Source organism: Nycticebus coucang, chromosome 14, assembly GCF_027406575.1.
Source record: "Nycticebus coucang isolate mNycCou1 chromosome 14, mNycCou1.pri, whole genome shotgun sequence".
Taxonomy (NCBI): Eukaryota; Metazoa; Chordata; class Mammalia; order Primates; family Lorisidae; genus Nycticebus; species Nycticebus coucang.
In genome coordinates, this window is record NC_069793.1 from 11911190 (window position 1) to 11925026 (window position 13837).

Below are 13837 nucleotides of genomic sequence, written 5' to 3' on the forward strand. Positions count from 1 at the left end.
CAAAACATGTGTACCCCCATAATATTCTGAAATTAAATTTTTTTCAAAATACTTTGGATTGTTAGGGAGTATTTAAATTAACAACTGTAAGATGTTTTACAATTTACAAACGCTCTTTACATTTACAAGCTTACTTAATCCTACAACCATCTCGTAAAGTAGCCACCATAATGTACATAATCCCCATTTAGCACAAAGGCTCTGAGAGGTTAAGTCACCTCATCCACCTCACTTGGTGGAGAAGTCCACCAGCGTGGGGGGAACGTGGCTATTGTGAGCCCGAGAAGTTTCCTCATTCATTAAGTAATATCGACAGCTATCCGCTAGGTACCAGCACCCTGGATAAACTCGTCAATCAACACAATTTCCTTTAAACCTCCAACAACGCCGCAAGGTGGGAATTACCCCCTTTTAGAAGCAAGGACACAAGGGTCCGAATTCAAGTCATTTCTCCAGGTCGCAAGTGAGCAGAGCCACGATTCCTCACTAGCTGTCACGCCAACCCCGTGCTCATCCCACCGCCGCAGAGGCCACCCCCGAGGGCTGCTGTGAGGATCGTCATACAGAACGGGACAGCGCTGGCTCCACGATCGATCGATCACCTCCTCCACTACAGGGCAGTAGTGATTTGCAAGGCAATGAAGCCGCCTTCCCTGTGAACCCACGCCAGGATTCCTCACACTTCCCAATCCACTTTAAATGGAGCTGACTTGGCAACAAAACCCAAACCCAAATCAACGGCAACAAAAGTTCTCACTTCTTGTCCCTTTACCCATTCCTCAACAACCACGCTCACCTCCAAGACCAACGTCGGTTGTCATGGGGACGCCGTCGAGGCGTCCGGAAGTCGGCTTTAAATTCCGGAAGTAGACGATAGACGCGGGCTGCGTCTACGCTGCGCCGGCGACCGGGACGCTGTCTTCGGGCCTTCGTTCTCCCGGGTCCGCCGGCTTCTAGTCCTCTTAGCGTCGCCGCCCGCTGACCGAGGCCTTCCGTCCACGTTGCGCGGAGTCTTTGCGAGGGCCGGCTCCCGGCGGGAAACCTCACGTCAACATGAACATTTCCGCTTCCTCTGGATGGGGGTTGAGGGATAGGGCAGACGCGTCTTGGCACTCCCTGGGCCTTGACCCCGGACTTGGAGCAGAAACGCCCATGGAGGAACCGGCGTGGGGAGCCGGCACCTTGGTGCCCTGGGAGCTGGCGAGCCCGGGGCTCCGGACTTCATTTCCCAGCCGGCCTCGCGCGCGACCGGAAATGCGGCGAGCTTATAAAGGCGTGAGGTGTTGCCGCCAGTTCTGCTCTGAGCGGCGGCGCCACCTGCCTGTAAGTGCCCCTTCTCCTTCTCCGGTGATCCTCGGCAGCGGCAGTTTGGGCGCTGGGTGGCGAGAGACGGGTCCCGGAGGCCCCGGCCCCACTGCATCCCACGTGGTTAGGGGTGAGAAAGAGCCGGTGGCTGGGAGTTCACGGACTTGGGTTTGAATGCTGGCTCCGCTGCTCCCTCGCGTCGCGCTGTTGCGATCCTCTCGCTTGGCCTCAGTTTTCTCTTTTAGGAAGTGGGTACCGTCCCCCGCACCTTTCCTTCCACGGTGGTCGTTGTAAATGTATCCTGTAGATACGTTGGAGAGTAGTATCAGGATCAGGATACTACAAAAGCTCTTCGGAAGGTGCAGAAAGCAGGAGGAGCCCCTTCCCCAGTTTTGTCCCAATGTTAGCTGACACCAAGCCGAAGGGTCAGGGATCTGCCCCCTGGTAAATGGAAGGGGTTCTTCGTATACCTGAGCCAGGCAGACCTGCGCACAGTCAGAAGGATGGGTCCGGAGTTACCCTGGTGCTAAGGAGGTCCTTACTTACCTATTTCCTGGCTGGAATATTGGGCCCCTCATTCCTGAGTTCTGACTTGAACAGAAGCTACATTAAGTCCCTCACCCCCGATCCATTTGGAAAAAGGGGGCAACATACTATTTCCTTACCCTTCATTTATTTGTAATTGTAAATTACAAAAGTAACATTGCAGTAATTTGGAATAGAACTTTTTTCTAAGTCTTAGGGCTGAACTGGAAATACCATTTCCCTAGGCCTGACCTGTTTTAGCTCAGCCCAGGGTAATCCTTTCTGCCTAAGAATTGAGAGTATTATGTTGGAGAGTGTATCAGGATCAGGATCAACAAACCACAACCCACAGGCCAAAGGCGGGAGTCCCACCTGAGCAGTGTTTATGTGATTGATTGAAAAAAATGAAGAGGATAATATTTTGTGACATGAAAATTCTGTGAAACTCAGATTTCAGTGTTCATAAATAAAACTTTGGAACACAGCCATGCTCGTTTTTAAGATACTGTCTATTGCTACTCTTGTATTTCATCAGCACAGTTAGGACAGAGACCATGTATCCTACAGAACCTTTATTTACTGTGTGGTCCTTTACGGAAGAGTTTGTGGTCCCTTACCTTAGAATAGGAATCTGTGAAATGAGGGCAGAACAGGAGACCAAACCTTGGTGAGCACATTCTGAAATCATAGCTAAGCCTGGGTTCTTAAGAACAAAAAAAGAGGATGTTCTCAGCATTTGCATTGCAATCTTCACTGCATTCTTCCTTTCCTGCTCTGCTCTTTATTTCAGTAATAGGCAGGGCTTGTGTAGCTATTGTGAGCAGAGCACTATAACTTTATGGCCCTCTGTCAGGAAAGTGTCCCTATCATCTACCATAAGTCTGTCACAAATAGCAGTCTAAGACCTTTTCTAGGGGTGTGGATGCAATCCCTTTGGGACTATATTTACTGTTCCTTTTATGAAGAAAATATAGTTGTAAATGTTGTCAGACGGATGGAGCCTGCTGAGCAAGAGCTCCTTAATGCTAACTTAACATTTTACTGGGGGTGGAGGGTGTTTTAGCTGAATATCTGGTGATGTGAAACTTCCTCTGTCCTTGGAAGAATTGGGTGGGGGAGAATGTTAAGGCTGGGTAGCAAATTTATTTTCTTTCTTTTCTTTTCTTTTTTTTTGTAGAGACAAAGTCTCACTTTATTGCCCTCAGTAGAGTGCCGTGGCATCACACAGCTCACAGCAACCTCCAACTCCTGGGCTTAGGCAATTCTCTGGCCTCAGCCTCCTGAGTAGCTGGGCCTACAGGAGCCCACCACAATGCCCAGCTATTTTTTTGTTGCAGTTTGGCCAGGGCTGGGTTTGAACATGCCACCCTCGGTATATAGGGCAAGCGCCCTGCTCACTGAGCCAGAGGCGCCGCCCTGGGTAGCAAATTTCTGAGCTGAGTAGTTGAATCATGAAGCTTCTAGGAAGCTAGTGGCATGATTGTCTCCAGCCAGCCTCATGGAAGCTTGTACTTTTTCTTTCTCAGAGATCACTGGCAACTTGGGTCACCTTGTGATAGCCCAAGCTTGGGGAGAGGTGTAGTGATATGGCATTCATTGCTCAGGGATACTGAGAGGTCTGAGTAGGCAGGGGGACCATGAGCTTCAGGTTTTTGTAGTAGTTAGGATAAAATACTATGATGGCAGTACCTAAAAAGAGTGACAATACTGGCTCTTCCTTGATTTTCTGACAACCTGTTGTCAAGGAAAAACCCTGGGTGTTGAAGCCAAACGGGTAAGAGTTTGAAACTCCCTGCCTACTTACTGGGTCCTGATACTAGTTACTTAGTCTTGCTGAGTTGAGTGTCTTCATTTATGAAATAGAGGTAATAATCCTCACAGAGTTGTCAGGGGTGTATCATGTATGGAAGGTTCTAGTGCTCGTAGCTGGTGTTTATTTGTTTATTTTTGAGACATAGTCTTTCTTTGTCACCCTTGGTAGGGTGCTGTGGCATCATAGCTCCCAGCAAACTCAAACCCTTGGGCTTAAGTAATCCTCTTGCTTCAGGCTCTCAAGTAGCTGGGAGTACAGGCGCCCACCACAGCGCCCGGCTATTTTTGGAGATGGGGTCTCACTCTAGTTCTGGCAGTCTACCACCCTCCATAGAGTGCTGTAGCATCATAGCTCATAGCACCCTCAAACTCCTGGTAGAGTTGTGGCATCATAGCTCCCAGCAAACTCAAACTTTAGGGCTCAAGTAATCCTTTTGCCTCAGCCTCCCAAGTAGCTGGGACTACAGGTGCCCACCACAGCGCCCGGCTATTTTTGTTGTTTTCCATTGTTGTTTGGCAGGCCCGGGCAGGGTTCGAACCCGCCAGCCCCAGTGTATGTGTCTGGTGCCCATGCTGCTGAGCTATAAGCACCGAGCCTCAGGCTTGTCCTAAGCTCAGGCAATTCACCTCCTTCGGCCTCCCAGAATGTTAGGATTACAGGCATGAGCCACTGTTCCCAGCCTATAGCTGGTATTTAATAAATAGTATTCTCATTGCTGTGCCTTTCTTTCAGATGAGAACTGGGAGTTCTGCAGACATTAAGTGATTTGCTTAAGGTGCTTCAAATATTTAGTAATATTTGAAGCCCAGGCCACTATTCTGCCACCCTACCACTAGGTCTGAAGGTAAGCAGTCACATGTTTTATTTCCTCAGACGTTATTGGCTACTCTTTTCTGTTAGCTGGTTCAGAGTAAGGGACCTCAACTGCAAGAGACCACATTATTGCCTTCTTGGTTTGAGTCCATGGGACAGGGTAACTGCCTTGAGGCCAGGGCCCATACTGCCTACAGATTAGCTGAAAACAGGGTCAGTCTTGTGGTTTTGCCCACTTACCTGGTTTTTTTTTTTTTTTTTGAGATGCTGCTCTTGGTAGAGTGCTGTGGCATCACAGCTCACAGCAACCTCAAACTCTTGGGCTTAAGTGACTCTCTTCCCTCAGCCTCCCGAGTAGCTGGGACTACAGGCGCCTACCACAACGCCTGGCTTTTTTTTTTCTGTTGCAATTGTCATTGTTTACCAGGTCCTGGCTGGGCTCAAACCTGCCAGCATTGGTGAATGTGGCCAGCGGCCTACTCACTGATCTGCGGGTGCCAAGCCAACTTACCTGGCTTTTAGGAACAACTCTTAGGGGCTTAAACATTTGCCATACCTGAAACCAGAATCAGTTTCTGAGTTTATTGAGTACATGTGGAAATCTCAAAATAAACTTCTTGCTTTCTAGACCTTGAGTTCTTGCTTCCTCTTTTCTTCTCTGGACTTTCCCCAGAGGGAGAAAAAGCAGAAGTCTCAGGCCTGGAGACAGCTGAGGAGGATCACTCAATACTCAGGGTGTGCAGTGAGGGGTCTGGAGGGAAGGCCTGATTTTACCTCCCCCTTGAAGATTAGCCCCACCATCCGAGTTCACCATCCGGAGAAGAACTTTTCCGTAGAGGCAGGAGCCCATGGGACTTATTCTCCACTGACATGATAGTTTATCTTTTCGGACTGTGATTTTTACCATCTTATGTTAGAACCCAGGGGCTGGGCATTTGTGTGATACATTCTGGATTATGATCCTGTCCCTTTTTTCTTGGAGAGCTAATTCTTTACCTTGAGGGGAGACTAATCCCAGTGCTGTGCTCCTAGGGCCTTGGATCCAGCCTAGTCCAAGGTCAGCCATAGCTCTGAGCTTGCTGCTCAGTGACTGCCAGGTGTTGTGGTGGGAGGCCTTACTCATTGTCTGTAACCAGAGATCCGGTCCATTAGCCATCAAGGTCTCACGGGATGGTGCTCAGCTGATGGCAGGTGCACCAAAGCAAAAAGTTCTATCCCATGGGCCAAGAGGGAGGTTAGTGTTACTTCCTTTAGCCAGTACTTGGGGAGTATCTGCCAACGGGGACTTGTGACTTACGCTTCTTCTAGGAGTGCCTGATCAGAATGGCTTCAGGGTGGTTTTACCTGTCCTGCCTGGTACTGGGGTCCCTGGGCTCATTGTGCATCGTCTTCACTGCCTTTTGGATGCAGTTCTGGTGTGGTGGCTTTGCTTGGGATGGCAGCACCCACACGTTCAACTGGCACCCAGTGCTCACGGTTGCAGGCATGGTGGTATTCTACGGAGCTGGTGAGTAAGAGTTCGGCTAAGGAGGTGTTTTAGGGCCTGGATTGGATAGCCCTTTCCCTCTCCAAGACTGGTCTTCGTCAATGTGTTTGAGCCTAGAGGGGTAGAGTGGGTTGGGCTGTCACTGGTCCTAGCTGTCATTTGGAGGGGGAAGTGGCAAGAGTGTGGGAATCTGGGGTGGCGCCTGTGGCTCAAAGGGGTAGGGTTCAAACCCAGCCCTGGCCAAAAGCTGCAAAAAAACAAAACAAAACATGAGAGAGTGTGGGAATCTAAGAAAGGCAGCTTCACAGATACTCTAGGGCAGGGGTCAGTAAACTCATCTGTAGAGGGCCAGGTAGTAAATATTTTGGGCTTTGCAAGCTATATGATCTGTATTGTAGTGACTCAGCACTGCCATTACATTGAAAGAGTAGCCCTAGACAGTACATAAACACATGTTCCAGAAAAACTTTATTTGCAAAACTAGATAGTGGGCTAGATTTGGCTTGTGAGCTGTAGTTTGCTGACCGCAGCTCTAGGGAATAGGACATTGAAGCTTCTCATGGTGTAATCAGGCCCCTGAATGAGGGACTTGGATATTCTTCCTGGAGCCAATTTTGCTGGCTTTGCTGTATGTGTTCAAATTTGTGCCTTGGGGCCCAGGTGAGCTTCATCTTCCCTGCTTGTAAAATGGGAATAATGATGATAATATGGCAGCTTACCATGTGCATTCCATATGCATGGTCCCATTTTGTTCTTACAAGTCTGTGAGGTGGACTCATTGTTACTCACATGCTTCCGTTGAGGAGACTGAGACCAAAAGGAGAGGCCAAACAGCTAAGAGGCAGAGCTCAGATTTGGACCTAGGTAGTTAGTTGACTTTGGTGCTGTTCTTGAGAACTAACCTTAGTTATGAGAGTTTAGTGTGAAATAATGACTCACATTTTTAGCCTGGAAACTACACACAAGCTGCATTTATTTATTTATTTTTTATTTTTATTTTTTTTTAGAGACAGAGTCTCACTTTGTTGCCCTCGGTAGAGTGCTGTGGTGTCACAGCTCACAGAAACCTCCAACTCCTGGGCTTAGGTGATTCTCTTGCCTCAGCCTCCCGAGTAGCTGGGACTACATGCACCCACCACAATGCCCGTCTATTTTTTTGTTGCCGTTCAGCTGAGGTTGGGTTTGAACCTGCCACCCTTTGTATATTGGGTCGGCGCCCTACTCACTGAGCTATAGGTGCTGCCCACAAACTGCATTTATTATTATTATTTATTTTTATTTTTATTTTTTTTGCAGTTTTTGGCTGGGGCTGGGTTTGAACCCACCACCTCCAGCATAGGGGCCGGCGCCCTACTCCTTTGAGCCACAAGCGCCAACCTAGCTGCATTTATTATTGTAAGGAGAGAACAACAGATTTAAGAAATCTGCTCTTCCCTTTTTTTTTTGTGACAGAGTCTCCCTCTGTTGCCTTGGGTAGAGTGCCATGGTGTCATAATTCACAGCAATCTTAAACTCTTGGGTTCAAGTGATCATCTTGCTTCAGCCTCCCAAGTAGCTGGGACTATAGGTGCCCACCACAACACTTGGCTTTTAGTAGAGCTGGTCTCCCTCTTGTTCAGGCTGGACTTAAACTCCTGAGCTCAAGCATTCCGCCCACTTTGGCCTTGCAGAGTGCTAGGATTACAGATGTGAACTCCTGCTCCCAACCCCCTGCTTCTCCCTATTTAACTGGCCCTCTGTCTTTTAGTCCTGGCTGAGTGCCATCACACAAGTGATGGGAGGATAGAAGATGACAAGTTGATAACCAGTGTCTTAGCATTTCCTCTTCTCTTGGGAGGCTGTGTGGGATCCTCTCAGGGTAATTGCCCTGATGTGGGGATGAGCACAAGGGAAGAGGCTGAGCCTTAGAACTGCTCTCTTGCAGGATCGCTGGTATACCGCCTGCCCCAGTCATGGGTGGGGCCCAAGCTGCCCTGGAAGCTCCTCCACGCCGCCCTGCAACTGATGGCATTTGTCCTCACTGTAGTGGGGCTGGTTGCTGTGTTTAAGTTTCACAACCACAAAGGTGTTGCCAACCTTTACTCCCTGCACAGCTGGCTGGGCATTACCACTGTCTTCCTCTTCGCCTGTCAGGTGGGTTCTCTCTGCCTTTCTCCTCTGAGTTCCCACTGGCCGATGTGGCAGCTGTGGGCTCTTGCTCTGGTTGGGGCTTTGTTCACATCACCACCAAATGTTGCCTCTACTTATTGCCTGGAGAGAGGCTTACAGGCATGTCCCATAGAATTAGCAGTTGAGAAGGCTTTGGGGAGGGGGTGACTTGGCGCACTTACCCTGTTCCTCTTACCCATCCCACTGGAGTTTTATTGTCTATTTTTTTTTCTTTTTTTTTTTTTTTGTAGCTTTTGGCCAGGATCAGGTTTGAACCCAGCACCCTTGGTATATGGGGCGGCGCCCTACTCCCTGAGCCACAGTCACCACCCTATTTATTTATTTTTTTGAGACAGAGTCTCACTTTGTTGCTCTTAGCAGAGTGCCATGATGTCATAGCTCACAGCAACCTCAAACTCTTGGGCTTAAGCGATTCTCTTGCCTCAGCCTCCCAAGTAGCTGGGACTATAGGTGCCTGCCACAACACCCGGCTATTTTTTGGTTGTAAATTGTCATTGTTGTTTGGCAGGCCCGGGTTGGATTCCAACCTGCCCACTCCCGTGTATATGGCTGGTGCCCTTAGCAGCTGAGCTACAGGCGTCGAGCCTCAAGAGATCCTCTTGCCTCCACCTCGTGAGTGGCTGGGACTATAGGCGCCTGCCACAATGCCCGGCTATTTTTAGAGACAGGGTCTTGGTCTAGCTCAGGTTGGTCTCGAACTCCTTTGCTCAGGTGATCCACCTACCTCATCCTCCCAGAGTGTTAGGATTACAGGGACAGGAGTTTTAGAAGCAAGTGTGGTGGCTCAAACCTGTAATCCTAGCACTCTGGGAGGCTGACGTGGGTGGATTTTCTGAGCTCGGGAGTTCCAAGACCAGCCTGAATGAGACCTACTCTCTAATAAAAAATAGAAAAACTATCCCAGCTTCTCGGGAAGCTGAAGCAAGAGAATCACTTGAGCCCAGGAGTCTGAGGTTGCCATGAGCTATGATGCCACGGCACTCTACTGAGGGCAGGAAAGTGAGACTCTGTCTCTAAATAAATAAAACAGAAAAACAGGCCAGGTGTTGTGGCAGGTACCTGTAGTCCCAGCTACTGGAGAGGCTGAGACAAGAGATCACTTGAGCCCACAAGTTTGAGGTTGCTGTGAGCTATGATGATAAAGCACTTCTCAACCCTAGGGCAACTGAGCAAGACTTTGTCTCAAAAAGAAAAAGCAAGGGCTGAGACAGACAAGGCTGATTGGGTTTTTTGGGAAAGTGAGACTAGCTAAGCATTTTATGTAAGTCTTGTCCTAGCTCAGGCTAGTCTTGTTGCTGGTGTAATAGAAATAGGCAGGCCACACAGAGGAAACTGGGCATGGAAGTGGGCAATGCCTGGTGGGAGGGTCTGAGTTGGGAATGAAGGGTCAAGGTACAGTCACAGCAGGGGTGCTGGAGGGATCTTTGATCCCGCACAAGCTAGTCAGGTGTGTCCTGTCTTGTGTCTGTAGTGGTTCCTTGGCTTTGTCATCTTCCTTCTGCCCTGGGCTTCCCTGTGGCTGCGCAGCCTCCTTAAACCCATCCACGTCTTCTTTGGAGCTGCCATCCTCTCTCTGTCCATTGCGGCTGTCATTTCTGGAATTAATGAAAAGCTTATCTTCAGTTTGTGAGTATGACGGAGTCCCCCAACTCCAAGGAGGACGGGAGGGAACAGGGTTTTCAAAAGTTGTACCCAAGGGAGGAGAACTTTGGGGCTTGCGTTCATGCTAATCTGGAAGGTAATAGAATTGGTCTTTAAGTTGAAATTGAGGCGTGGTGGCTCATGCCTGTAATCCTACCACTCTGGGAGGCTGAGGTAGTTGGATTGTCTGAGCTCACAGGTTCGAGACCAGCCTGAGCCGGAGCGAGATCCCTGTCTCTAAAAATAACCGGGCATTGGCTCGGTGCCCATAGCACAGTGGTTACAGTGCCAGCCACATACACCGAGGCTGACTGGTTTGAACCTGGCCAGGGCCAACTGCAACAACGATAAAAAAAAATAGCTGGGTGTTGTGGCAGGTGCCTGTGTCCCAGCTACTGGGAGGCTGAGGCAAGAGAATTGCTTAAGCCCAGGAGTTTAAGGTTGCTGTGAGCGATGATGCAACGGCACTCTACCAAGGGCAACAAAGTTAGATTGTGTTTCAAAAAAACAAAACAAAAAGATGTTGGTAAATTGGTCAACAAATATTTATTGAGCTTCATATTCACATATCGAGCATTTTATTCGCATGTACTATGTATCAGAAGCTATTCTAAGCACCCTAATCCTCTCAACCATCCTACAACATTGGTGCTGTTGTCATTACCATTTACAAATGAGGGAACTGAGAGGTTAAGTAACTTACCTAAGGGCACACAGCCAATAAGTGGCAACCTGGGACTCAAGTGAAAGTCTGGTTGCATAACCTGTATGCCTAACCACTCCTGGCTGTTTACTTTTGAAGCAGCTGGGTATAGTGAAAAGCATGGCACTTTAGGTCTTGGCTGTGCCCTTTACTAGTTATGTAACTTTGGGCAAATTAATTTCACTGCTTTGAGCTTTAGTTTCCTCTTGGGTAAAAAGCATTATACAGCTGGATGTGGTGGCACATACTTGCAGCACTAGCTATTTAGGAGCCTGAGATGGGAGGATTGCTTGAGCCCAGGAGTTCAAGTATGTAGCATGGGCAACATAGCAGGATCCTATTTCTTTTTTCTTTCTTTTTTCTTTTTTTTTGAGACAGAGTCTTACTGTGTTCCCCTCGGTAGAGTGCTGTGGTGTCACAGTTCACAGCAACCTTTAACTCTTGGGCTTAAGTGATTCTCTTGCTTCAGCCTCCCAAGTAGCTGGGACTACAGACGCCTGCCACAACCATCGGCTGTTTTTTTTTTTTTTTTACAGTTGTCATTGTTTTTTAGCTGGCCTGGGCTGGGTTCGAACCTGCCAACCTCAGTGTACATGGCTGGCACTATAACCACTGTGCTACAGGCACCAAGCCCAAGATCCTATTTCTTACTTATTTTTTTTTTTTTTGAGACAAGCTGTCACCCTGGGTAGAGTGCCATGGCATCACAGCTCACAGAACAACCTTCAATTCCTGGGCTCAAACAATTCTCCTGCCTCTGCCTCCCAACCACAACGCCCAGCTATTTTTTGGCACCTTAGCCGCTTGAGCCACAGGTGCAGAGCCAAGATCCTATTTCTTAAGGAAGAAGCGGATACTTTAGAAAGTATATTTAAATTCCAGGTCATAGGGGGGCCCTGAGAAGGTTTTCTCACCCTTCCTGAGTGGCATCAAGTTTCCTCCTGGGCAAAAATAGGTGGAAGAGTATTTCAGAGGCCCACATTATTGTCATCTCTAGGAAAAATGTCACCAAGCCGTACTCCAGTCTGCCCAGCCAGGCTGTCTTCGCCAACAGCACTGGGATGCTGGTGGTTGCCTTTGGGCTGCTGGTGCTCTACATCCTGCTGGCTTCCTCTTGGAAGCGCCCAGAGCCAGGGATCCTGACTGACAGACAGGTATGGTTTCCTGTTCTCCATTCCAGGTAGAGAGGGGCTGGGTCTAGAGAAGGGTCACACGGGAAAGGTTCAGGCCTTGTCGGGAAGGCCAACACAGTAGCTTGGGGGGAAACTAAGTACCTTAAAGGGAGAGTCAGGATCACTGATGGGGTGCACTAGTACCACACCAACCCATTCCAGGGAGCTCCAGGGGCTCTCACAGGCCTGTCTGTTGGGAGACAGAATTCCCCTCCCCAGATTCCTGTGGTTCTGTGAAATGAACTGTGGCCTTATTTTCCCAAAGGAAGGAGTCAAATATGATGAAGGTGTGTAGTAATTTCTCCTTTCTCAGCTTTGGGGCTAGTCTAGTGGAATTGGTGCTTGTAATAAGCTTATCCTTGGAACAGATGTAGGAGGTAGGGTGTGTGCCAGGCTCAGGGACTTTGGGGTTTCCCTGAAGGATTTGGTGGCTTAGGTGGGGACTGCCCTCCAGTTTGGGTGTCTATGTGGATAGCTTGGGCCTGGTGTGACTCCTGCAGGGCAGGGGCCGTTTTGACATCATGTCATTAACTCTGGTGCATCTGCTTGTCTTTCCAGCCCCTGCTGCATGACGGGGAATAAAGTGGGGGCTCCCAGGAATGCCTGGGGATGCGGTCTGTGCTCCCTCTGAGGCTCTGCTTTACCTGGTGCTCCCAGTTGGTTTTGGCAATAGCCTTTTTAGGCTCTGGGCCCAAACTTCTTGCCTCAGTGGAGGGCCTGCTCTCTCCAGCTACTTGCTGCCTGACTACTTTTCCTGGTGACTTCAGCGTTTGCACTCTTCCTTGGTATCAACGTCTCAGGTCCTCCATTTACAAAAGATCCTCCTTGTCTTTGCTGCTCCTGCTTGCTGTCTGAGGAAGTCAGGCTGATGTCCCCTTACAGCTCCTAAGAATGTGGTAGGAAATCTAGACTGCTCAGAAGATTCAAGTGCAATCCATGATGTGGATAATGAGGGAGCTGATAGAATCCATTGGCATGCATTTCAGTAGGCATCACCTGCTCTGCTGACCCTACAGCCCCTCCTGGATGTGATTTACATCATGAAGTGACTGCAGAGGAAAGAGTGGCAGCAGATGCAGCTTCCACAGAGTAGCTGAGAAGCTGACTCTGAGCCCTTCTGTTTTGTGTTGCTGTGTTGTATGTCTGTGTGTTGTGACTGTGTGGCTCCACCTCTTCCCAGCTCATGCTACAGCTGAGGCCAGGATCCCAGCCTCTTCCTGTGACTTACATGCCTCTCACTATCAGGCAGCCCTCTGATCCCTGGTAACCTGCTCTCCCAAGAACAGATAACCGGTCCTCAGATGTCCCAAAAATGATGAGTGACAGAAGTGGCTGGAGACTTCCTTTACTTCCCATTGCTGGGTCCTGACTGCCCCTCAGCAGGTCTAAATTTGCCTTGTTCGTAGAGTGCCTGGCCCTGCCAGTCACTCTCTAGCTTTCCATGAAACCGGTGCCTAAGTTGTGGTCTACGCCCAGCAGAGCCTTGGGAGCCACTGCCATCCTCAGAGGGGTTCCTTGCTGAGAACCAAAGTGCTTCACCAGTTCCCACAATGGCTGCATACTTGGCTAAAGCCAGTCTTCCATGTCATGTGGGAGTGTGAGCTGTTGCTCTACTCCTGAAGACCTGGGGTGGGGAGAGAGGAGCCTTGCTCTTCTCCTAAGTGTCTTGCTGCTGTGGCTTTTCTTGCCTTCTTCAAACAAGCCCTGCATGGTCCCAGGCCGTGTACTGCTGTGCTTAGTAGACAAGTGGAAGGCCAGGTGTGGAGGCTACCTACTTGCTGGCAGGTAGCCATGGGGCCGACTGTCCACTCCAGTCCCACATCACCAGATGTTGGCAGAAGACTAAGACTAACCCTTCTGATCGGTGAAGCCCTCAAAGCCACTGGGATGACTGCCAGGCCTGTGCTCCCATGGCAGCTCCCCCTATATGCAGAGTTATCTCACTGCTTCATGACACTGAATTTTCATTAAACGTTTTTAAGAACCAAACTTGTTTTAGTCTGTTTGGGTTGCTCTAACAAAAATAATATGGACTGGGGCGGCGCCTGTGGCTCAGTGAGTAGGGCGCCGGCCCCATATGCCGAGGGTGGCGGGTTCAAACCCAGCCCCGGCCAAACTGCAACAAAAAAAAATAGCCGGGTGTTGTGGCGGGCGCCTGTGGTCCCAGCTGCTTGGGAGGCTGAGGCAGGAGAATCGCGTAAGCCCAAGAG

At 49.3% G+C, this 13837-nt stretch overlaps 1 protein-coding gene across 4 annotated transcripts; it reads left to right on the forward strand.

The window, feature by feature from the left end:
* The first annotated feature begins 874 nt into the window (after positions 1 to 874).
* LOC128565179 (lysosomal membrane ascorbate-dependent ferrireductase CYB561A3) lies at positions 875 to 13630 on the forward strand. Of its 4 annotated transcripts, none has more exons than XM_053561518.1 (7): positions 875 to 1323; positions 4376 to 4487; positions 5765 to 5963; positions 7867 to 8075; positions 9583 to 9737; positions 11453 to 11609; positions 12808 to 13630. In XM_053561518.1, exons 3-7 carry the CDS (start codon positions 5780 to 5782, stop codon positions 12892 to 12894), a joined length of 792 nt encoding a protein of 263 aa, XP_053417493.1. In that variant the 5' UTR covers positions 875 to 1323; positions 4376 to 4487; positions 5765 to 5779; the 3' UTR covers positions 12895 to 13630. The 4 variants fall into 4 exon arrangements, with proteins under 4 accessions (XP_053417493.1, XP_053417494.1, XP_053417491.1 ...); XM_053561519.1 differs by having other exon boundaries at positions 1309 to 1435; positions 12186 to 13630; XM_053561516.1 differs by having other exon boundaries at positions 1309 to 1435.
* The last annotated feature ends 207 nt before the right edge of the window (positions 13631 to 13837 follow it).

Coding starts and splice junctions, on each gene's coding strand:
- LOC128565179 (XM_053561518.1), top strand. CDS start 5,780: ATGGCTTCAGGGTGGTTTTACCTGTCCTGCCTGGTACTGGGGTCCCTG. Junction 5,964..7,866: donor GGTGGTATTCTACGGAGCTG/GTGAGTAAGAGT, acceptor GCTCTCTTGCAG/GATCGCTGGTATACCGCCTG. Junction 9,738..11,452: donor GAAAAGCTTATCTTCAGTTT/GTGAGTATGACG, acceptor TGTCATCTCTAG/GAAAAATGTCACCAAGCCGT.